The sequence below is a fragment of the Budorcas taxicolor genome, chromosome 2 (genome assembly GCF_023091745.1).
Source record: "Budorcas taxicolor isolate Tak-1 chromosome 2, Takin1.1, whole genome shotgun sequence".
NCBI classification, from domain to species: Eukaryota; Metazoa; Chordata; class Mammalia; order Artiodactyla; family Bovidae; genus Budorcas; species Budorcas taxicolor.
Window position 1 is genome coordinate 152,843,891 of NC_068911.1, and position 24,915 is coordinate 152,868,805.

The following is a 24,915-nucleotide window of genomic DNA, read 5'->3' on the forward strand; positions in this document are numbered from 1 at the left end:
GCTTGTCTCATTGTCCAACTCAGCTTGTAGGGCTTTGTCAGTCTTCATGAAAAGCTTTCTTTCCAGGCAGCGAGAAAGTTGAAGGTCAGAAGGAGGACACAGTGCAAGAATGTAGAAGCTCACAGGATTTGCCGAGTGATGAGACCTTCTCTAGCTCAGAGAAAAGTGAAAAGCCCTTTCTTGCCATCAAATTTAAAATTTATCGAGACAAGTGGAAAACAAACACAGGAAAAGTTATTCAGAAAGCATTATGCTTTCAGCATTCCGATTCCTTTGAAAAAATCCTCCATCAGAAAGGGCAGGGTTGAATTCTGCAGCAAATGGGATAGGAGAGAAGGAACCACCCAGAATACATAGGAGAGGATTGAACCAGAATGTAAACTGAAGGCACTAGGTATTGCTGTTTTCTTTATAAACCCACTGTGTTGAAGAGGTGGTGCTCAGTCTTTCAACCAATGACTAGCAAGTGTCTACATAATGAGCAGCAACCCCTACTCTGTATCTAGAGATCACATATATGGAGTAACAGCCTCCGCCGGGCATGGCTGGCTAATTGTCTAAAGCCTGGATGAAGAGAGAGGATTATATCACATGCTCCAGCATATTACACTAAGCTGAATCCTGATTCAGAGCCAATATTTTTGTTCAGTGATGCTTGGTGTTTAGATCTCTCCCTGGTGGAGTTTATCTCCCTGAGGAAAAACAGTGATAGCTGTAAAGAGCAGTCCATAAATTTTTTTCCTTTCTTTTTTTATTGGAAGATAATTGCTTTACAATATTGTGTTGGCCTATGCCATACATCAACATGCATCGGCCACAGGTGTACATATGTTCCCTCCCCCCAGAACCCCCCTGCCCAGCTCCCTGTGTCACGCAGAAAATTCCCACTTGCTGTCTATTTTACATATGGTAATGTGTATGTTTCCATGCTATTCTCTCAATTCATTCCACCTCCTCCTTCCCCCACCTACTGAAATAGGTTAATCAGTACCATCTCTTTAAATTCTGTACTCATGTGTTAATATACAATATTTGTCTTTCTCTTTCTGACTTATTTCACTGTGTATAATAGGCTCTAGGTTCATCCACCTCATTAGGACTGACTCAAATGCATTATTTTTTTAAACAACTGAGTAATATTCCATTGTATATATGTGCCACAATTTCTGTATCCATTCATCTATTGATGGACTAGTTGCTTCCATATCTGTTGTAAAAAGTGCTGCAACGAACATTGAGGCACGTGCATCTCTTTCAATTACGGTTTTCTCAGGGTATATGCCCAGTAGTGAGACTGCTGGGTCAACCAAAACCCTGGAGCACTTTTGTATCTCAGTATAGAGACGTCTTCTAGCAAAAGGAACACTGGACTGAGAGTCATTTGTGCGAGACTGGGATTTTCTAGACTTGGCACTGCCATTGGGCAGGTGTCTGACTCAAGGTAAACCAGTTGTTATCAGAGAGTTGCCACCTTCTAATCCATAAAGTGAGAGAGAATGAGAACTTTCTTCAGACTACAACCAGTCAGAAAACCCAATGTGTACAACAGATAAACTCAGAGAAGCTCTGGTTGGATAACAGATGAGGAATGAAGAACCCATTGCTTACCTTTCCTCTGCTCCTTCCCACTTTCCCTTCAAGTGGCTTCACCAAACCTTTAGACATCCATAGTTCCCAAAATAGCCTCCCACGCTAATCCCCCTAGAGATCACATAGTAGAAATGTTAGTCTTTTATTACTGTGGTTTTAGACTTGTGTGTGTTCTAAAATTTCAGTAGGAGAATCACCCTGAAGGTGATTTTACAAAGAAAATAGAAACATGCAAGAGGATGTCTATGTCCTGCAATCCCCAAGTTTTATTTTGTTGTTGTTGTTATTTTTTTTTTTTAAGTTCAGTCCTTCTCTACTATGTAGAAATCTGTAGTGATTTTGGTTCAGATTAAACCACATTGATACTATGCTACTGTGTGGGTTATGGTTGTATATTGTTGGTTAAAGAAAAATTCTCCATGTTGGTCAGTCTCAAAAGGAGCAGTATGATGACAAAGGGATTCCGAGGTGGCTCAGTGGTCAAGAATCCTGCCAGTGCAGGAGACGCAGGAGATGCCGGTTGGATCCCTGGGTCAGGAGGATCCCCTGGAGGAGGAAATGGCAACCCACTCCAGTATTCTTGCCTGGAAAGTCTTATGGACAGAGGAGCCTGGTGGGCTACAGTCCACGGAGTTACAGAGTCGGACACAACTGAGTGACTAAGTACACAAGCACGTGATGATAAAAGCTTCTCTGTTAGGTGTTTTATTCTGACTAGGAGAAGGAAAGAGGCGGTGCAGATAAATAAATAAAGCAGAGTCTATGGAAGGAGTTGTATGATATCTGGCTTTTGAGTTAAAGTTCTTACTAGACCAAACTGTCAGGTTAAAAAAAGCAAAAAGCAAAAAAAAAAAACCAAAACCCAAAACAAAAAAAACCCAAAACAGGAAGCAGAGAGGTAGGCGCATTTGAACTGTTGGTTTTTGGTTTAAAGAATGTGTCTAAGTTAGGAAGAGATTTTATAGAATCATAAAGCATTGAGAATTTAAAGCTAGAAGGGATCAAAATGATTTTATCCCAAGAGTGGCTTTAGTTTTTGAGAGGAGCTTTTCTTTTTCTTAAAACGAATGTTCATATATAAGCAAAGGATTTTGATCTTTTGACTGGCCTCTTAGGGAATGTTCTTCTTTACAATATTCATGTGGTTTTGGAATGACTGGTAAAGACTTTCTGGGAAAGAAAATGTAATAGTATGTTGGGTAAATTGAGAAATTGAAATAACTACCCTAAGTTTATCAAGGTAATTTCATTAACACTAGTATTATCAAATATTGTTGCTGAGATCATTAAAACAGTCTCAGTTGAAATGGAATCACTTATGTGCTTTAGTGATGGTATTTTTATTACATTTTTTTAAATTTGAGAAACAGAATGCAATCAATTAAGCCACATGTCTGCAGAAAAAAGGTCACATTTTTGCAATTATTTTAACATAAAGAAGTGTTACATATAGAGTCACTGTCAATTACTAGAAATAATTATGTATTTTCTTGGGTAATTTCTTGGTAATTAAATTGTCAGTGAAGCATAAGATGTTTTGTTAATGAAAAGATTAATAAACCTCACAAGAGTTTATCATATTTTGTTGAAATGTGGTTCAGTGTTTATTATCATAATTTCTGATTGTTATTGCATAACCTTGAATTGTATTAATGCACAAATCATGAGTGTAAGCCAAATAATAACTCATGAAGTAAAAAATACATCATATGAGGTGGTTCAATAGCAATCAGAATTATGATAATAAACATTAAACTGTGTTTCAACAAAGAAACAACAACACTCTAAAAATATTTTTCCTTTTGATTTTGAAAGAATCTATGACACTAATTACAAAAACAATTACTGAAGAGGAAAAAAAGAAAAAACAAATATTGCCCTATTTGTTTCCAAGTATTCTATACTGAATAGTATAAACATACAAAACTGCAAACAGAATTTTTATGAATAAAATAATTTCAAAAATGTTGAAAAAGACATTTTGAGTGAATTTTTCACATTGCATGTTGTATGTTCTTGAAATTAATAATGCTAACCCATCCTTAGCTAGACAAGACTTTACTTGTTACTTTAGAAGAAGGAGGTGGATTTAAATTGATTCATTCTTTTATTCCCATCCTTTATGAGACCAGTAAAGATGTGACATGAGAGAGTAAATAGGTCAATGTGCCCTTCTTGTTTCCAGATGTTTCCTGGGAGGAGCAAGAGAACCACAGGAAATCTCGTAGGGACACAGGCAAAATGGGGATGCTCCTGGATTCTGAACCTAAGAAGATGGGACATAAAACAAACACATTGCAAAGATGGAAAATTAGGAGCTGTTGTCATGGTGTGCGAGGTCTGGCTCTTAGAGTAGACTTTTCGAGAGTAGATTTTGCGCTATTAATGTGTCTGTGCTCCAGGTGCTTAGTTGGTAAGTCGTGTCTGACTCTTTGCAACCCCAAGGACTATAGCTCACCAAGGTCCATTGTCCACGGGAATTTCCAGGAAAAAGCACCGGAGGAGTGATTTGCCATTTCCTCCTCCAGGGGATCTTCCTGACCCACGGATCAAACCCACATCTGTATCTCCTGCAGGAGGATTCTTTACCACTGTGACACTGGGGAAGCCCAGAAAGGAGAGCTGAAATGAGATTTTGGGCATCTCTTTTTCAACTCTCCTTTCAGTGACTTTCCATTTGGAAGATTGAAATCAGTCTTGGTAAGGTTATTTACACAATGGAAATTGGCAAATGCTACCAATCAGAGCATTTTCTTTTTCCAGAAAGCCAATTTTTTAGCAAACTAGAAATGATGGGAAGAGAAATGGGCTGTGGATTTGAAAGTCACTTTGATCAAAATAGTGACCACTGTAGAGCTCAATTAGATTCTCTTTAAGTAGAGGCAAAGATTTACATTTATTTACCTTGTTAAAAATGACCCCTTATCTGATCTATAAGCCTGAATAAATTTGGAAAATCTGGTCCAGTGTTTTTGATTTGACTCTTTACCATTCACATCAAGCTTCTAATACTGACATGACCTTTGTTGCCTTCTGCCCCAACAGACTCCCATTAATCTTTTCTTCAAAGAACAAAAGAAATGGAGGCTCTACTAAGGGACTTCTGTAGGACAGGACCGGTGCTCCTTGTGACCTGACAGTCCACTGATTTTCCAAGGAGCTTTTATTTAGTGAAAGTTCAAGTACCTTGTAACATATCAGACATCCCATATCTGGACTCCCAGGTTCTCTTTGCATTCTTATTCCCAAGTATTCATCATACTACTCTCTCACTCTCTTGTGCATGCCTTTGCCAAGAGTTCTCTTCCTCTTCCTCACCATCTGTCTAATCCCCAATTCAACAGGAATTATAGAAAAACTGTTGCCTGCAAAATCTCATCTTATCCACAATAGTCATTGCATGTCATATCTCCAAGAACAGGGGCTCTTTATTTTGCAAATATTTTTGAACAATTTGGAAAATGCAATTGTGAGCACACTGTACACACTGTAGCCAAGGGTTTCTGTTAAACTTGGAACAAATCTAGGAGCTACTGTTTACATAATTGAAGGGATGAGGGGGGAAGTGAAAAGGAAAAGGCATCTTTTCAGGATGAGTTTGTACTCGAAGATCCTAGAACTCAAAATTTTGGTATTAATATTTGTGCCTAAATTAGTTTACCTTAGAGCTTTCTACTATAGAGATGTGGGTCTAAGATCATTAACAGATTTTCTGGTTTATGGACAAGAACTGAAACTTGGGGAGCCAGATTAACTTTTTTGTCTAACTGTCATGGGATGGAAGGCTGAAAGGACCAGTGGGGGGAATGCATCAAAAGCATGTAGATATATTTGCAGTTCAAGTTCTTTAGTTTCAAGCCTTCTTGTTTTTCATTTTCCTATGATCACATTATGATTTATTAATAAACATTTACATTTTTCAAATGGGGATATTTAAATAAAACTTTATTGACATGTCATTTTTATAAAATTATCTGTTGGATTGAACCCAGGTCTCCCACATTGCAGGCGGATTCTTCACTAGCTGAGCCACCGGGAAAGCCCAAGAGTACAGGAGTGGGTAGCCTATCCCTTCTACAACAGATCTTCCTGACCCAGGAATCGAAATGGGGTCTCCTGCATTGCAGGGAGATTCTTTACCAGCTGAGTTACCAGGGAAGCCCTTTTCAAATAGGAATATTTAAATAAAACTTTCATTGAAATGTCATTTTTATGAAGCTGTTTTGTTAATTTTTTTCCTTGTTTTTATTGTTACTTCAAATTTTAAAATAAAATTATCTAACTCCAGACAAAGGGTTTTAGAGAGATTTACATGGGATTTTGAAGTTGCTAGGCTCACATCTGAACACCTAATCACTTCCCTCTCATCTCCTTGTGTTGTCAAAAGCCAATTTTTGCTCCTAGATAAAGTCTTGTTTTCATTTTGCTGGGGGATGGGTTTGGGGGTAGCATGATTTTAAACATTTCTGACTCCTCTTTCTGCACAAAGGTGTTTCTCTTGGCAGGAATCCTAACTTGGCTGGATTCACTTTGGTGTGGGTGTGACCCCAGTTTTCCTCCAGCCAATATTTTGCGTGGCCATGCCAGTTGGGAGAGCCAAACTCTCTCTCCTGACCAAAGATCATAAAAAGGCAAAGACAAGTGCTCAAGGCACTTTTCTGAGATGATGATTTAAATTATCATGCTCTCCTGGGGTCCTTGAGAAATAGGCCACTCTCTGATCATTTTTGAGCACTTGCCAGCATGCCTGAAATATGAGGAGAGGGAGAAGATGTGTCTGCTTTTCTAATTAGTTTTTTCCTTCACTAAGTCATATCCCCTTCCTTTTAAGTGACGGAAAACATTAGAGTTCTTAAGAGATGTCTATTTTCCACTGGGGTTTACATCATCGTTTTATCTAATTATTTCCCAATTACGAATAATAATTAAACCAAATGGTGATGCAAACTGGCGTGGTAACAATCTATCTTTTTAGAAGAGCTTCCCAAAGGAGTTATAGAACACCAGGGTTGATCATTCTTTGTTCAGTCTCAAAAGTCAGCCTTGAAGAAAGCAAAAGTTACAAATCTTGATTTTTAAACCATGTTGGATGCCCCTTGTCCCTAATCTGAGAGAGAAGACTGATGAATTCAGTTTTCAACTCTTTTTGACACCTCAAGAGTGTTTTAATAGTTGCAGTAAACATAGGCATGCTACAGAAGCAGAATTTGTTGGCTGAGTAACTATTAATTAACCTGGAGTCAGGAGACCTGGATCTAGAGTGACTGCGTGTCTGAGTCTGCCAGAAAGAACCTTGGTGAATGCCTCTTGTTTTGGTATTATTGTGTCTGGTGGCTCCTTCCACCATCAGAAGTGTCCTACTTCAAATTCTTCTATAACTTGCTAGATGGACAAGCAAAATGTCGACTTAGATATTGATATCTGATTGCAAGAATCTAAGGCTTAAATCAAATTGTCTAAGTGGTATTTCTCAACCTCAAACATCCTATTTAATTAAGATCAAATAAGAAACTAATAGATGAAAATATACACTTTTCATGACAGCCCTACATATACAAGCTAAATTTACAAAATTTCTAGAAGAAAGAAGAAAATATCTTTAAGATCTTGTATAGACAAAGATTTTTTAAATGAGACTTCATAAAAATGAAAAACTTTCTGCTCTTCAGACACACAAAAAACTGAAAAGCCACTGACAGGGAGAAAATATTCACAATATAGCTAAGATAGGACTCTTATTTGAAATATATAAAACTAATGAAACAAAGACAAATCATCATTTTTTAAAAAAAAGTGAGCAAAAACTTGAACAAATACCCAAAAATATATTAGAATGGCAATTATGTACATGAAAAGATGTTTAACATCAAAGAAATGCAAATTAAAACCACAAGATATTTTAAGCCCATTAAAATTGTTAAAATTTAAAACTGACAGCACTAAATGCTAGTGAATGACTGAAAGTTTCATACTTAGCTAGTGCGAATATAAAAGGGTGAATTGGTTGACAGTATATTGTAAACTTAGACATGCCCTTACATTCTAACCTATCTATTCTACTCAAAGTATTTACCCAGAAGAAAAGAAAACAGATGACCACAAAGGGACTTGAACAGAAATATTGATAACAGGTTTATTCACAGTAGCTTCAAAATGGAAATAGCTCCTTAGATTGTCAACATGTGAATTGACAAATTGTGACCTGTTTATAATGGAAACCTATGCAACAACGAAAAAAATAACTTCAGTTACATCTAACAACATGAGTGAATCTCATAGATAATATGTTGTGAGGAAGACTGTGGGCACAAAAGAGTATATGCTAGGTGATTCCACTCATATAAAGCTCTAGAATAGGTGAAAGTGATCAATGGTGATAGAAATCCAATCAGCAGTTATCAGAGTGTCTCTGTGTGTATGAAAGGGGGAATGTTGAGTGGAAAGTAGATTGAAGAAACTTTCTGGATGAAGGAAATGCTAATTCTCTTTATCTAATTGATATATACATGGGTGTTTACACATTAAAATCATCACTGAATGAACACGAGGTGTGTTCATTATAATACTGTAAAATAAGTCACACTATTTCTCAGTTTATCAAGTGCATTCTCACACAATAATGTTTTCCAAATATTTCTAAGCATCACAATTCTTTCTTTAGACAAAATGTTACATGGAATTTCAATATATAAAATAGCAAAAGCCAAATTTCTGGAGTTGAGATGAGGAAGGGGTTCTGATCAATGGAAAGCATTAATACGTACAGATGAGAAACCACTACACATTAGCACACAAGTGACTTTCTGGTCATTTTAATGACTCAGGCAACCAGGTGGGTTGATTGCCCTTCTGATGGTTGATTTTCATGGATTTTTAGTAGTGGATGGAAATGAGAACTGATCAAGATTATCCTGCATTTCTATTCACTGTCAGGTTTTAGGGAATCATCTACATGAAATTTTAAGTTTTCATTTTTATATGACCATCACTCTCACTGTTGCTTAAAAAATTCCTCTTTTCCCCAGAGGGGAAAGATGAAGGCCACATAAAAAACTTGGATGTTTTTGGCTTTTCCAGTTATCACAGCGTAAGGAACCATGAGCAGCAAAGTCTCCTGCAACACATGCTATGAAGCAGTGGGGAAAGTCCTGCCTGGGAACCAGCATAAGTGCCTGCAGTGTCTGGAGATGGTGGTGCTTCAGGTCAGCTTGTAGGCCTATGACTCTCAGAAGGACAAACACTTCTTGGGCACCATCAGGCTTAAGTCCACTCCCTGCCCCAAATTCTCCATGTGTGTCCTGTGGGACCAGCAGCACTGTGAAGAAGCCAAGGTTGTGGATATCCCCCACATGGTGCTCAGGAAACTCAAGAATAAGGAACTGGTCAAGAAGCTGGCCAAGAAGTATGATGCCTTTTTGGCTTCCGAGTCTCTGATCAAGCAGATCCCATGAATCCTAGGCCCAGGCCTGAACAAGCCTGGCAAGTTCCCTTCCTTACTGACCCACAGTGAGAACATGGTGGCCAAAGTTGATGAAGTGAAGTCCACCATCCAGTTCCAGATGAAGAAGGTGCTGTGTCTGGCAGTGACTGTTGGCCACCTGACGATGACAGATGATGAGGTTGTGTACAATATCGTCTCAGCTCTCAACTTCCTGGTGTCCTCGCTCAAGAAAAATTGCCAGAATGTCAGGGCCTTGTGCCTGAAGAGCACCTGTACTAAAGCACAGCTTAATAAACCATACTCCACTATCAAAAAAAAAGGAAAAACTTGGATGTTTTTGGATCAGTTGATGCTGAGGTTTTCATTCTCAACAATGTCCTACTCACACATTTTTGGGTTTCCCATCCTATAGCAGCTGGTTTGATTCATTTATTTATTTTAAAATTCAATTTGTGATACAGTTAGAAGAGACTGTCAGCAAGGGAGAGTCAAATGGAAAGTTTATTTTTTTTCTCCAAAGGGTAAATGGTGGACAAGTAGGGGACTGCTGGCATGGGGCTTATTGGATTTATTTGGTTTATTTTTTCCTAAAATCCTTCCCTCTAACAGGACAAAGTTCTTCTTTTCTCTTTAAGTGCAAAGCCCAAAGTGAGAAAAATTTGAAATTTGATTTAATTTTTTTTGATTCGGAACAGACTAAAGAAAACACTGAGGCTGACTGAATTTTCTTTAATTTAAATAGGAGAGAGATTGGAATTCCCATGAGAGGACTGATTGTTGAAATTCATATTTATTTTTTTAAATCTGTCATTGGGGATATGCTGATTTTGAAGGATAAAACAGAGAGTAAGGAGCTCCAGAAATATGTGTGAGACTGGGCCATGAAAGGATGAGAAAGAGCTGAAGCCAGTGATAGCCGATAGCCCCACCAACACACTGAGACTGGCTCGTGAAGCCACCTGCAAATCCCGTCTCAACTATTGCGCTGTTAGGCTTTGTATTTCCTCCGTTAGAAATATTTCATGATTTGAGTATGAGTTATACAAAAACAAAAAATAAACAGTAAGACCCCTAAACCCAAAAAACAATTAAGGAAAATTCTCGCAGTTGAAAATGCTTAGCAAACTGGAATAAACAAAGGAAAATGATGTCTTTATTGTAGGATTTCCCTGGACCTGTAATATTCTCATGTGCATTTTGAATCTCCAAGAAAAGCTATAGGATTAGCCATGTAAGAAGTCTTAACTTCAAATGAGAGGAAAATTTTACCCATTTACCTCCCATTAACATCTTAGAAGGCTGACCTCAAAAAAAAAAAAAAAAAGCTTTGATGAAAGCATTGAAAAATTACTGTTAAAATGCAAATCATAACAGGGACATGATAATATTTGAAAGCATTATTAACCAACTTAACTCCTCAGTTTAGTTTGTGAAATTAACTGCAAGTGCCTTGTAAAACTCTTGTGGGAAGGACATTGGACTGAATTAAAGCATGACAGGGGACAGATGATATCAATAATCTATCCAGAAGGCCAGGAAGACATAGTAGATAGACCAAAGTGACAACATTTCTGAATTTTAAATACTAATCAGCTTCAATCTCTGTAGCATACATCAGTAGAGAACCATATAAGAGAAAAGAGACATTCAATTTATTTAAACACAAGAATCACACACATCAGATTCTAGCATTTCTATATTAACTTAAAACATAAAACAAATAAATGATTGCCAGCAACAAATGGAATGTTTAAAGTTTTCTCTGGATGCAAATTTGTTTTTTGTTGTATGGAGAACTGACATTGAAACTCAAGGTTTAGCTGGTTTATGTTGACACTACCAGTGGCACCAAACCTATTTCCTTTCATTTCCTTTCCATTTTTTTAAAAGACTTTTTTTGTTTTTTGGCTGCATCATGAGGCATATCGGATCTTAGTCTCATGCCTCTTAAAGTGGAAGCATGGAGTCCTAACCACTGGACCATCACTGAATTCTCTCCTTTCCTTTCTTTATGTTCATTTAAGTGAGATTTCCCTGTCTCTCCTCTAAGTGAATCTACCTGATTGGATTCTGGCCAGTGCAATGTGGGCAGAAGTGATAAACTCTGCCTCTAGTCTTGGTATACACAGAAAGTCTTGCATGATCCTCATTTTCTGAACCCTCCTATCTGCTAGGTATGTGCTACCAAGGCAACAAGAAGGCAGAGTCATGTGATTATAGCAACCGGGGTTCCTGAATCACTATCTGGAGGACAGTCACACAAGCATTCATACTGGATTTTGTATAGGTTAAAGTTTTATTTTGTTAGGTCACACAGATTGCTAGAGTTGGACATGATTGAGCATGCATGTGCCCACTGAGATTTTGATTTTGTTTTGGTAGCACGTTTCACCTTAATTGCCCTGGCCAACACAAATTCAGGGAATAAGGGCATGTTTACTTGTGAAAGCTGAATCTAGAGTAAGTTACTGGTCATAACTCATTCTTTCCATAGTGACTGTACCAACATGTACTTTGTGCTACTCCTGCCTCATTCCATGGAAACTGCTTTAAAATCAGATTATTATGTAAGATTAGCTTTAAAGTGTTCCAGTTTTTTAATATCCCCCACTGGTATCCTGCTCTTGTCTCCCATCTGCTGCATTAACAGTGACCACTCTGGACTAAAGTGCTCCAATTCCACCGTGGTGTGTTTCGGGTCATATACAGCATATGTGGCTGTAGAAGTCACTTTCCCCAGCCATGAAGTGTGGAACCATACCTCAGAGGATGCAGACCAACCCAGGCAGAGGACCCAACGAGGATCTGCTGACCTGGTAACCTTTCTCGTATTTATACACATTGGCCCTAACCCCAGCACAGCACAGCTGGCTGAAACAGTCCTCAAGACTTTAGGAACTCCTCCCAAGAGAATTTCATGAAAGTATGAACCAGTCAGAAAACGAAGATGAAATTAATGTAAACCTTGCTTAGGAATTAAATAAATTTTCTGGAACAGGAACTTCAACAAGTGTGATAGGAATCACTCTCTAAACAGTCAGAGTGAAGAGGTTAAGGAATATTTGTAATGCAGATTTACATCTGGTGAAAGTCTCATTTGATAAAAATATATGTATTTGCTCGAGTCTAAGTGTGAATGACTCCTTTTGGAGAGTAGATACTATGGCTCTTACCCAGAGGAACTCATAAATCCATGTCCCTTTTTATAGCCAAAGATGAATTTCAATTGACAAGTCAGCTATTTTGAAGTCTGTAAGATGTAATCCTATAAACAGGGATAGATCTAGGTTTTGTGAGTCTGGAAAGTTATACAGTTTTTAAGACCTTCTTTCAAAAGTGAACACAATTTAGATATGGAGGTAAATATTTATTTTGAGTGGGAAATGAAGTCTCAGTGAGTTACAGATTTTAAAGCTGACTGCCATAAAAGTCATGGTGTGACGCATGTGTACTTTGTTGTGTCTGACTCTTTGTGACCCCGTGGGCTCCTCTGTCCTTGGAATTTTCCTAGCAAGAATACTGGAGCAGGTTGCTGTTTCCTTCTCCGGGGGATCTTCCTTACTCAGGTATCAAACTCATATCTGGTGTTTCCCGCAGTGGTAGGCAGGTTGTTATCTGGTGAGCCACCAGATAAGCCCAGAGAAGTCACAAAATTCAGCAACATTATAAGTCTATTAGTAGACTTGCTAACTTACTTCTATAGCACTTTTTCTTACATTTTTAGTTGCATACTCTGGTCATCTTGTTTTGTGATAATGTATGTAATATTTTCTGTATAGAAAATAAAAAGAGAGAGCTTCAGCTTTGTGCCCGGCGACAGCTTCTACAGAAAGAGACCAAGATGAACACAGAGCCCGAGAGGAAGTTTGGCGTGGTGGTGGTCGGCGTCGGCAGAGCCGGCTCCGTACGGATCTGGGACCTGCGGAGTCCACACGCTTCCTCAGCGTTCCTGAACCTCATTGGCTTCGTGTCCAGACGAGAGCTGGGGAGCATTGATGAGGTGCCGCAAATTTCTCTGGAAGAGGCTCTTTCCAGTCAAGAGGTCGAGGTTGCTTTTATTTGCAGTGAGAGCTCCAGCCACGAGGACTACATCAGGCAATTCCTGAATGCTGGAAAGCATGTCCTTGTGGAATACCCCATGACACTGTCTTGGGTGGCAGCTAAGGACCTGTGGGAGTTGGCCGAGCAGAAAGGGAAAGTCTTGCATGAGGAGCGTGTTGAACTCTTGATGGAGGAGTTTGCATTCCTGAAGAAAGAAGTGGTGGGGAAGGACCTGCTGAAAGGGTCTCTCCTCTTCACAGCTGCCCCACTGGAAGAAGAGCGGTTTGGCTTCCCTGCATTTAGCGGCATCTCTCGTCTGACCTGGCTGGTCTCCCTCTTCGGGGAGCTTTCTCTCATGTCTGCCACTTTGGAAGAGCGAAAGGAAGACCAGTATATGAAGATGACTGTGTGCTTGGAGACAGAGAACAAAGGCCCGCTGACCTGGATTGAAGAGAAAGCACCTGGCCTAAAGCGAAACAGACGTTTAAGCTTCCATTTCAGATCTGGGTCCCTGGAGAATATGCCCAACGTAGGCATCAATAAGAATATTTTCCTGAAAGATCAGAATATATTTGTCCAGAAACTCCTGGGCCAGTTCTCGGAAGAGGAGCTGGCTGCTGAGAAGAAACGCATCCTGCACTGCCTGTGGCTTGCAGGAGAGATCCAGAAACACTGCTGCTCGAAGCAGTGAGGGGAAGGGGCAGTGCTGCTCTGCTCAGCAAAACCGGAGCCTGATCTTTATCGAGAGTTGACCTTTCTCTCTATTCTTACCGTTAAACATGTTTTGGGTAAACAGAAAAAAAAAAAAAAGAAAAAGAAAATAAAAAGATAACTCAGTCTCTTTTTTAGCAAATTTAGTATGAATGGTTTAGAAGCTCCTTTGGCCTCACACTTTTTTTTTATTAGCAATTTTATGTGAATTATTAAGATTATTAAATTTAGGAAAAATTCTCTATCAATATTCCTTTTATACATGATCTATTATGATTGAAAAAACTTTTTCATAGACTAAGTTCTAGCCCCCTGATTTTGAACCTTGCTTCTTGCCACTGCACACTGTCCACATTTTTCTGGTGCAAATGTCATATCATGACATGACCTCTGGCCCTACACCTTTGTATCATGTGCTGGGTAAGTTAACACAGCAGATATTAGGAATATTCCTGAAAGCTGTTTCTGGATTGGGATGACTGGAATAATTTGATTACACATGGAAGTAATGGCAAACCAAATAAATATATTTCAACAAACCCTAACTACAGTTATCTTGTAAGTCAACATTCTTTGAACTACATATTAAAAATACCATGAGTAGTATTACCTTTTGACTTTAGTGAGCCAGGCTGCCACACACGATGCTGTGCCTCAGGGGACCCTGCGCTTTTGAGTGCCTTCCTCCAAATTGCCCAATTTCTCTGAGGACTAGCTGGGACTGGCAGTGTCAAATGGATGGTCTCTATGGGTCATATGGGTCATCTGTATGGACCTTGGCCATCCTTTCAACTATTGGGATGCTCTCTGACCTTCTACCTCATGAATGGGGTTGACCAGATGCCCTAATGATCTATGCACCTCAGATTTAGAGTGTCTTTGTGGATGAATTACACACATTAGTAAGGGCAGCATTTCCTTCATGAAAACTTGTGATACTGGGCCACCAAAATAGTGCTAAGAGACTGATTTGAGGTGACTTTCACTCATGTCTGAAGAGTTTGGCACTCTGAGCTAATGACAGTCCACTCTCAACCCTTAAACTTCAGCTATGGAGGAAGATCTATATATTGGCTCTCATCAGACCTTGTTATAACTTTCCTAAATATATCTAACATAGGACCTTGACTTTTCTATAGATTTTAATAAATTGTTTACATAAATAGAGGCCCAACAGAAATATTTTGTCTGGGTCCCTGCGTATCCAGTAAGAAGGCATGCTGCAGCCACTCCTGCACAACCTAACAACAACAAAAAAAAGCAAAATGTGAAAGAGGGGACATTTGATGGAAAGAGATGACAGTCTAAACTGATTGAGGAAATATTTTTTTTTGGTTTATTTTATAAAAACATATGGCCATTGAATATCATGTGATGTGTGGAGCCCATGCGAGTGAGGGGCTTGCAGTAGTAAATAATTCTACTTCTGCTAATGGACTTGATTTTGCAAAATGGTAGTATTCTCTTAGACTATTAATGATACTCCATAAAGACAATGAATTTAGAGTTTATTTAAAGTGTAAATAATTTAAAGAACTGTTGCTTTTGCATAATCCTCTCTGCTGAGTCCTATTCCAAACCCTGCAGAAAGTGTCTTTTTTTTCCCCCACACAACTGACCTTAATAACAAATACAGTGGAATTTGATTAATTCATCTTATATGTCCATAATTAATGTAAAAGGGCCTACACTCTCTCAACTCATTTCTCAGAAAATATCTAATAATGAAGTTCAAATGCAGTTTAATATGACCTAAATTTAAGAAATATAATGGCTGGAGAATTACTTTGAAAAGTTAGAAGTGCTATGCAAATGCAAAGTATCCTCATTAGTACTACTATTATTAGTGAAGTATCTATAAGCTAACATTCAGTTATTTGCTGCATTAGAAAATTTAAAAGTAAAATGGTCTCTTGACATCTATCTCTCTGGGCTCCTTGAGAGACCACATTGGTCTTTTTATCTTTAGTGTCTCTTGCACCTAACTGTGTTCTAGTACTTAGTGGGCACTTATAAGTATTTGTTGAATAAATGAATAAATAATTTCCAGTTGTATGTTTAGGTTACTTTCTTTTTTTCAGATTTTATGTTAGAAATTAGCAGTTCTTTAAATACTAAATTTTACTCATACAAAGTATCTTTAAGGATAAATTTCCAGAGGTTAAATTTCTAGATCATAGACTTCACACATTTTTTTAAAGCTTTTGATATATGTTGCCAAATGGCCTTCCAGGAATGTTTGTTCATTTAACAATTATTTATTAAGAGCTGATTAAGGTCCAGGAATTGTTATAAGTGTTGGGGATACAATAATAAATAAGACATCCAGTCTTCATTGAGCTTATAGATTAATCAAGAAGAAAGATGATAAAAGGTAACTGAATAAATAAATATATGATGTAATTTCAAGTAGTGATGAGAGCTATGAAGAAAAATAGAGACACGAGGCAAATTTTTTTGCAAATTTTTGTTACTGTTTTCAAACACTCACTTAACTCTTCAGTTTACTGGAGTGACTATGAGAAAGGAGATGAGAAGAGGGAAATGCTGGAGAAAGGGAAAATAAAGATAAAGTAAGGGGTTGACATATACTATCTTTAAATTGAAGGCTAATTCCTAGGGGACCCAAAACAATTCTAAGGCCAGCCAGTCAACTGAGGGCCTGTGGTCTCAAGCAATAAATGAAATTTTGCCCAAGTATTTTTCACATTTGGGTGCTGTAGGTCAATGACACCTCATGTGGTTATTTTTCAGCTGCCTAAAATATAACTGGACTAGATATACTCAGTCGTGTGGGCCCAGTCACCCTGTGAAGTAGGGACTATGATGGTAAGTTGTGAGATTGATAATAGCTTTGACATCAAATATATCACATACTCCACCACTCAGAAGCAACTAACCTGCTAGAATGGTATAATGACCAACTGAACATTTTAATTAAATTTTCAGTGAGGAGACAACACTCTGGGGTTCTATCTCACAGGGTAAAATCAGTGATGAGTATATGGTGCTGTTTGTCCCCAAGCCAAAAGGATAGAAGCAGGAATGGTTCTTCAATTTTTTTTTTTTTTAATATATAAACTTCTTGCAGAATTTTTACTTTTTGTTTCCAGAATGTTTAGGTCTGCAGTTTTGATGGCCTTGGTCCTCAAGGGAAACATCCACAAGGGGATATGTTGGTTTTGCTGAATTGGAAGGTGAGATTGGTCATTTTGGTGAAAAATGGGGCATCCTATTGGCTGCGGAAATTGATCCCAACTACCAAGGGAAATTGAGCTGCTTCTATATGATGGAGGCAGGGAGTAACAGACTCGAATCCAAAGTCTTGGGTACTTTTAGTCTTTCCATGTTCTCTAGTAAAAGTCAAGGGAAAACCATAGCAACCAAAACAAAAGTGAGACCACTGAGATTCAGGCCCGCTAGGAAGGAGTGTCTGGGTCACTCTACCAACTAAAGAACCCCAACCACCTGTGGTTCTGGCTAAGGGCAAAGGAGTGGGGAAAGTGTAATAAAAGGAGGAAGTAAGAGTAAAGTCAGTGTTTGAAAACAATAAGACAAACTTACCAAACTCTCTTTAATTTTTCTTCATAGCTTTCATTACTACCTGAAATTACATATTTATTTGTTTACCTTTTATCATCTATCTTCTTGATTAATTTATAAGCTCCATGAGGACTGGATGTCTGATTTTATTACTCTATTGCCAATACCTGTATAATCTTGTGCTCAGTTTCAGAAATGAGGATTGTAGTATATCTTCCAGATTCTTGGGGCACACACATCATTTGGGAAGTATCCTGTCTTCTCTGAGAAAGCCTTTCCTCTCTCAAGCTTCTAACTCCTTCTGATCAACCTCTTCCCTTTTTTCCCAAATCTGGAGGGGGGGTAGCTGCTCTCTCTCTGGTTTCTTAGTCTTCAAGAATTATTTTAACATCATAATTCATTACGTTAAATCATCTTTTGTGAAAAATCTAGTGTGGTTTCTGTTTTCCACATGGGATCCTGACTGTTATATAAGCTGTACATCTCATCCATGGCCATGTGGTTTGCTTGGCCTCCCATGGGCAGGCATATTTCCCTGTCTGTCCATATGATTTGTGTTGGCCAATGGAGTGTGATTAGATGTGATATGTGCCACATCTGATAAGGCAGATACTTTTAAAACACTACACTTTTAATTTTGAGATGGGTGTAGGTTTATATGCGTTTGTAAGAAATAATGCAGAGTGACCCCATGGTCTTTTTATCGTTTCCCCCCAATGGTAACATCTTGCAAAGTATCATATAATACACAACCAAGACGTTGGCATTGATAAAATCCAGCACTTTTACTCAGATTTCCCTAGTTTGGGGTAGAAACTTTTACAATGAGCGTGAGTTTTAGCTATTCTCCCCCTCTGTCATGTGAACGACGGTGGACCAGATCCACAGATCTGAGCAGAAGCACAGCTACTCTGTAGCCAGCCAGGAACAGGCACCCATACGAGCAAGGGAAATCTTTAGTTGTAAGAACTGAGAATTTGAGGTTTGTGTTATCTTAGCCTGACTGCTTAGTAAAGAGAGAGATGAAAGAGGGGGATTTATTCTAGATAGAAGGGTTAGAAATACCTTCATAGCAGACGGGACATTTGAGCAGGGACCTGCCTGGGGTGAGGATGCCACTCAGGGAAATGGCTGGGGATGATCATTCACACCGAGGTGGCAGCAGGTATGAAACCCCTCGGTGGAATAAGTACACATATCAGAGAAAGAAGAGAGCTAGCCTGATGGGCGGAGTATGCAATGAGCGAGGATAAGGATGGGCAGAGAGACAGAGGGGCTGATATCATCTAGTCCATGGTCAAATGATGGATTTTATTTTCAATGCCCTTTTGATAATTTTCAGAGCTTCATGTTAATATCGTGGATAGTTCTATTAAGGATGTCTTCCTCACACAAAGTTGAAATCTGCCTCCTAGCCACATTTTCCCTTTTACACTATTTCTGTCTTTTGTTTTTTGTACAAAGTGCCTTCTCCTGTGACCAGCTTCACATATTTGAGAATGGCAATGATGCCTTCACAAGTCTCTTTACTTGAGTTAAACAGTTCTGTTTAGCTAAATTAGGTGACTTTGTGTTTCATGTAGTTTTTTTTAAAGAGAACAATTTAGACTTAATTCTGTTAATTGATTATTCAGATAATAATTATTTCAGTGATTCATAAGGTGAGACTATCTAGAATCTTAGAGATACCACATGTACCTGTGGGAGTATATCATTTATGTATGTCTCATTCACTACATAATTCTGAAGATATATCTCCAAGACTGATATTTGTCAGTGGTTGTTTGACTGACTTAATATGAATTTCCTATTTAATGAAGGAATGGAAGGGAGAAAAGTGTTATAAGCCAAAGAAGGCAGTCCTCTAACACAGTGACAGCTACCTACATATTAATGCGTATATGAAACACTTGGGGATCTCGTTAAAATTCAGATTCTTAATCAGTAGGTCTGTGGCAGGACCCCAGATACTAGACTTTAGTGGATGCTGCTATTGTGTGGACCATTCTTCTGAGCAGCAAGATTCTAAAGAACTCACCTCAGTAGAGAATTACTCTACCTGCCAAGGCAGGTGTAGTCACATCAGTCCATTGGCTGTTTAATATAAGCAGAGTTCTTCAATCATTTCACGGTGTTCCCAGATGCCTGCAGAACCATATAGGACATGTCAGAAAAATCATCTTTAAGCCATTTCTAGACTTCAAGGACAGAGACTTTAAAGAAAGCAATTGGTTCTCAAATTGCTGTTGCTCAATTTCCTGTGTAATTGCAGGAGTGTCTCCATGGGACAGTGACGTGACTGATGGTAAGAGACCAGTAGACATAGTTACAGAATATAATGTATCTTTAATGGCAAAGGATAAGGAAACTGAAGCTTGTTACAAAAGTGGGAGACAATGAGGTACGTTCCCAGATGAAGGCATCTCAGGTCTCTTAGTCTCCATAGGAAAATAGATCAGCTGCTGATACCACCTGCATGGAGTAAGAGTTCTTGCATTGGTGACAACCTCCCATTTTCCATTGTTGGAGTGCAGGTGTATTCTCATGAACTTTGTTAACGGTATTGAAATAACCTACCTGTGTGCCAGCTCATGGTACAAACACAACGTGAGAAACTTTCTGAGGGTCTTCTGTAAGACCAGCCAAACCAAAGATAAGTTTCTCAGGTGTGGCATCTCTTAGCATACTCACACATTAGATCTGCCCAAGGTTCATTCCTGCATTTAACATGAGGGAAAATATGGGTAGCTCATAGGATATGGTGAAAAATATCTTCCCCTAAGATAGGAAAAGACAGCAAAGTCAGTGCCTTATGTTTCCCCTTTATTCCCTTATAAACAACCAATATGGCAACTGCTGTAAATTAATTATGATTTACCAGAAAAATTCTGGTATATAGAAATATTTCCTTAGGAATGGTTTCCCTCTGAATGTTAATTAAATTGAATGAATTCATAAGATCATAGATTGGCAGAACTAGAGGTTAACCTAGAGATGTTCTAATTCATAAAGTTTATGATGAAATCATTATGGCTTATGATTATTCTGAAGAAAGAATATAAAAATTCATCTCTCTGTAGGCGTCACCTATAGCCATTTCTAAGCCAAAGAATATTCAAACTACCGCACAATTGCACTCATTTCACACACTAGTAAAGTAATGCTTAAAATTTGCCAAGCCAGGCTCCAGCAATACATGAACCGTGAACTTCCAGATGTTCAAACTGGTTTTAGAAAAGGCAGAGGAACCAGAGATCCAATTGCCAACATCCATTGGATCATGGAAAAAGCAAGAGAATTCCAGAAAAACATCTATTTCTGCTTTATTGACTATGCCAAAGCCTTTGACTGTGTGGATCACAAAAAACTGTGGACAATTCTGAAAGAGATGGGAATACCAGACCACCTGACTTGCCTCTTGAGAAACCTGTATGCAGGTCAGGAAGCAACAATTAGGACTAGACATAAAACAACAGACTGGTTCCAAATAGGACAAGGAGTATGTCAAGGCTGTATATTGTCACCCTGCTTATTTAACTTATATGCAGAGTACATCATGAGAAACGCTGGGCTGGAAGAAACACAAGCTGGAATCAAGATTGCTGGGAGAAATCTCAATCACCTCAGATATGCAGATGACACCACCCTTTTGGTAGAAAGTGAAGAACTAAAGAATCTCTTAATGAAAGTGAAAGAGGAGAGTGAAAAAGTTGGCTTAAAGCTCAACATTCAGAAAACGAAGATCATAGCATCCAGTCCCATCATTTCATGGCAAATAGATGGGGAAACAGTGGAAATAGTGGCTGACTTTATTTTTCTGGGCTCCAAAATCACTGCAGATGGTGATTGCAGCCATGAAATTAAAAGATGCTTACTCCTTGGAAGGAAAGTTATGACCAACCTAGATAGCATATTAAAAAGCAGAGACATTACTTTACCAACAAAGGTTCATCTAGTCAAGGTTATGGTTTTTCCAGTAGTCATGTATGGATGTGAGAATTGGACTATAAAGAAAGCTGAGCGCCGAAGAATTGATACTTTTGAACTGTGGTGTTGGAGAAAACTCTTGAGAGTCCCTTGGACTTCAAGGAGATCCAACAAGTTCGTCCTAAAGGAGATCAGTCCTGGGTATTCATTGGAGGGACTGATGTTGAAGCTGAAACTCCAATACTTTGGCCACCTGATATGAAGAGGTGATTCATTTGAGAAGACCCTGATACTGGAAAGATTGAAGGCAGGAGGAGAAGGGGACGACAGAGAATGAGATGGTTGGATAGCATCACCAACTCAGTGGACGGGGTTTGGGTGGACTCTGGGAGTTGGTGATGGACAGGGAGGCCTGGCATGCTGCAGTTCATGTGGTCGCAAAGAGTCGGACACGACTGAGCAACTGAACTGAACTGAACTGAACTGAAGCCAACATACTGTAGTAGACTAACTGATTAACTCTTGAAATATTTTTCCATACCAGATGACTCTCAGTTTATGTCGCTATTTGGTGGTTGTTTCTGGTCTAGAATTGGATATGAGTCCTAAGTTGGTCTGGTTAGCCTGGAATGGAGGATCATATTATAATGAATGTTGAGAGCCAGGTTTTCTGCCTCTTTTCTTTTTCCAAATACAAACTAGGACAACCTGTATCCACAAAGGAACCTGTCTTATGGTGAAACCAACAATGCGTATGGCAGAACAGATAGATCAAAAGAACTTAGGTCCTTTTGAATTAAAAACATTGATCACTGATTATCCCACCCTTAGCAAACATTCTGCTTCTGAACTTCCAGTGTTTTTCTTCATTATTTAGCCAAGTTGTAGTTAAGTTTTCAGAAACTATAGGGGTTATTGCAAGGCCTCTGGAACTAGACTCAGTTCAGTTTAGTTGCTCATGTGTATCTGACTGTTTGCAACCCCATGGACTGCAGCATACCAGGCTTCCCTGTTGATCATCAACTCCTGGAGCTTGTTCAAACTCATGTCCATTGAGTCAGTGATGCCATCCAACCATCTTTCATCCTCTGTCATCCCCTTCTCCTCCTGTCTTCATTCTTTCCCAACATCAGGGTCTTTTCTAATGAGTCAGTTCTTTTCATCAGGTGGCCAAAGTATTGGAGTTTCAGCTTCAGCATCAGTCCTTCCAATGAATATTCAGGACTGATTTCCTTTAGGATTGACTGGTTGGATCTCCTTGTAGTCCAAGGAACTGTCAAGAGTCTCCTTCAACACCCCAGTTCAAAAGCATCAGTTCTTCAGTGCTTAGCATTCTTTATGGTCCAACACTCACATCCATACATGACTACTGGAAAAATCATAGCTTTGACTACACAGACTTCTGTCAGTAAAGTGAGGTCTCTACTTTTTAATATGCTGTCTACATTTGGCATAGCTTTTCTTCCAAGGAGTAAATATCTTTTGATTTCATGGCTGCAGTCACCATCTGCAGTGATTTTGGAGCCCAAGTAAATAAAGCCTCTCACTGTTTCTATTGTTCCCCCATCTATTTGCCATCAAGTGATGGAACCAAATGCCATTATTTTAATTTTTTGAATGTTGAGTTTCAAGCCAGCTTTTTCACTCTCCTCTTTCATTTTCATCAAGAGGCTCTTCAGGTTCTCTTCTCTTTCTGCCATAAGGGTGGTGTCATTTGCATATCTGAGATTATTGATATTCCTCCCAGCAATCTTGATTCCAGCTTGTGCTTCATCCAGTCTGGCATTTCTCATGATGTACTCTGCATATAAGTTAAAAAATAAAGGTGACAATATACATCGGACATACTCCTTCCCCAATTTGGAACCAGTCTGTTGTTCCATGTCTGGTTCTAACTGTTGCTTCTTGACCTGGATACGGGTTTCTCAGGAGGCACTTAAGGTGTTCTGGTGTTCCCATCTGTTGAAGAATTTTCCACAGTTTGTAGTGGTCCACACAGTCCAAGGCTTTAGCATAGCAAATGAAGCAGAAGTAGATATTTCTAGATGGGACTAGACTGCCTGGGTCTGAATCCTGACTCTGTAACCATATAGTCACGTAGTCTTGGGGAAGTTACTTAGAAAACTCATGCCTCAGTTTTCTTGTTTATAAAATGGAGGTGTAAACAGTACCCAGTGTCCTAGGGTTACTCTGAGATTAACTGAGTTAATGCATGTAAAGTACTTGGAACAGGGCCTGGCTAATGCATAAACTAAAAAGTATTTATTATTAACACTATTACTGCTATTACTACTAATATTTGCTGATAACAATCTAAAACTTTTCATCTATTTACTCATTCATTGGTTAAGTATATATTGAGTGACCACAGTATACACAGTTTTGGATCGAGTTGAGATTTGGATACATGCTTATGGCCACAATGTCAGCTTTTAAACGTCCTTCCTTCCCTTCTTCCTCCCTCCCTTCCATCCTTTCTCCTCCTCCTCATTTTCTTCTTCTTCCTCTTCCCCTTCCTCTTCCTCCTTGTCTTCTTTTCTCTTTCCGCTCTCATTCTCTGTTCCTTCACTTTGGGATTATGAGGTTGAAATAATTTTTTTTTTTTGGCAATCAATATATGAAAACATTGTAGGAAACTTATGGCTTATTTTAGCTTTTGTTTATTTTCCAGAAGTATGCTTTTTGTTTTTCTGGGCCAGATAGTGTTTTTCTAGTCTGGATTGATAAAGACTTAGCCAATGTGTGTGTGCTGCTCTGTGTGCTAAATTACTTCAGTCGTGTCCTACTCTTTGTGACCCTATGCACTGTAACCCACCAGGCTCCTCTGTTCATGGGGTTCTTCAGGCAGTAATACTGGAGCGGGTTGCTGTGCCCTCCTCCAGGGGTATTCTCAATCCAGGGATCAAACTGGAGTCTCCTCCATCTCCTGCATTGGCAGATGGGTTCTTTACCACTAGTGCCAGCTGGGAAGCCCTTAGCTAATGTGATTCACTCCCAAATTGATCATTTGAAAATGCATTACTTACCATCTAGAACACTTTGGATATGAAATGAGTAGGTAAAACTTCAAGAATGAAAAGGCAGACAGCCTGGGAGCAGAGAACCTTTAAAGGCACAGCACAGGGAATTTTGCCTTTTGTGCTGATTTAATGTGGTACAAATGAAGGTAAGCTCACTGTCCTTTCTTCTCAGTCTATTGGTAGGTGTTCTTACTTCAACATGTATTAGTGCATCCTAGTAGAGTCCCGCCAAGCATGGTGGTTTTGTGGATCTGTGGCATCATCAAAGGGTTTACTCTGGGAGTCTAGTGAATGACTCTCTTAGATGAAGCAGAGAAACTCCATGAAGTGGGGCTCCTAGAATTTTGGACATAAAACTCATTCCTCCAGGAAATTAAAACATTTTAACAAAAGTGGTGCTAGGTAGCTTACCTCAGTTCCTATCAGATGTCATGCCAAATTTCCCTAGATTTAGAGAAAATAATTTGAGTTTGTAAAGAAACTTCCTCTGGATTCCCATAGGAAATGTGGAAAGTCATTCTTGGACTGAGATCTTTTGGCTGTAGGTGTGTTTCTTTTTAAGGACTGTGGCGAAGCCATATGAGTCCAGCATACATGGCTTATACACCCTCTGCCTCCGTGAATAAGCTGTTTGAACTAAAT

At 38.9% G+C, this 24,915-nt stretch overlaps 1 protein-coding gene and 1 pseudogene across 1 annotated transcript; both read left to right on the top strand.

Moving 5' to 3' along the window:
* Positions 1 to 8,687: 8,687 nt before the first annotated feature.
* On the top strand, positions 8,688 to 9,443 carry LOC128061081 (60S ribosomal protein L10a-like; annotated as a pseudogene).
* Positions 9,444 to 12,827: 3,384 nt separating this feature from the next.
* LOC128043362 (biliverdin reductase A-like) lies at positions 12,828 to 13,763 on the top strand. The gene has a single exon (XM_052635697.1). The coding sequence runs from the start codon at positions 12,873 to 12,875 to the stop codon at positions 13,761 to 13,763; it is 891 nt and encodes a 296-aa protein (XP_052491657.1). The 5' UTR covers positions 12,828 to 12,872.
* The last annotated feature ends 11,152 nt before the right edge of the window (positions 13,764 to 24,915 follow it).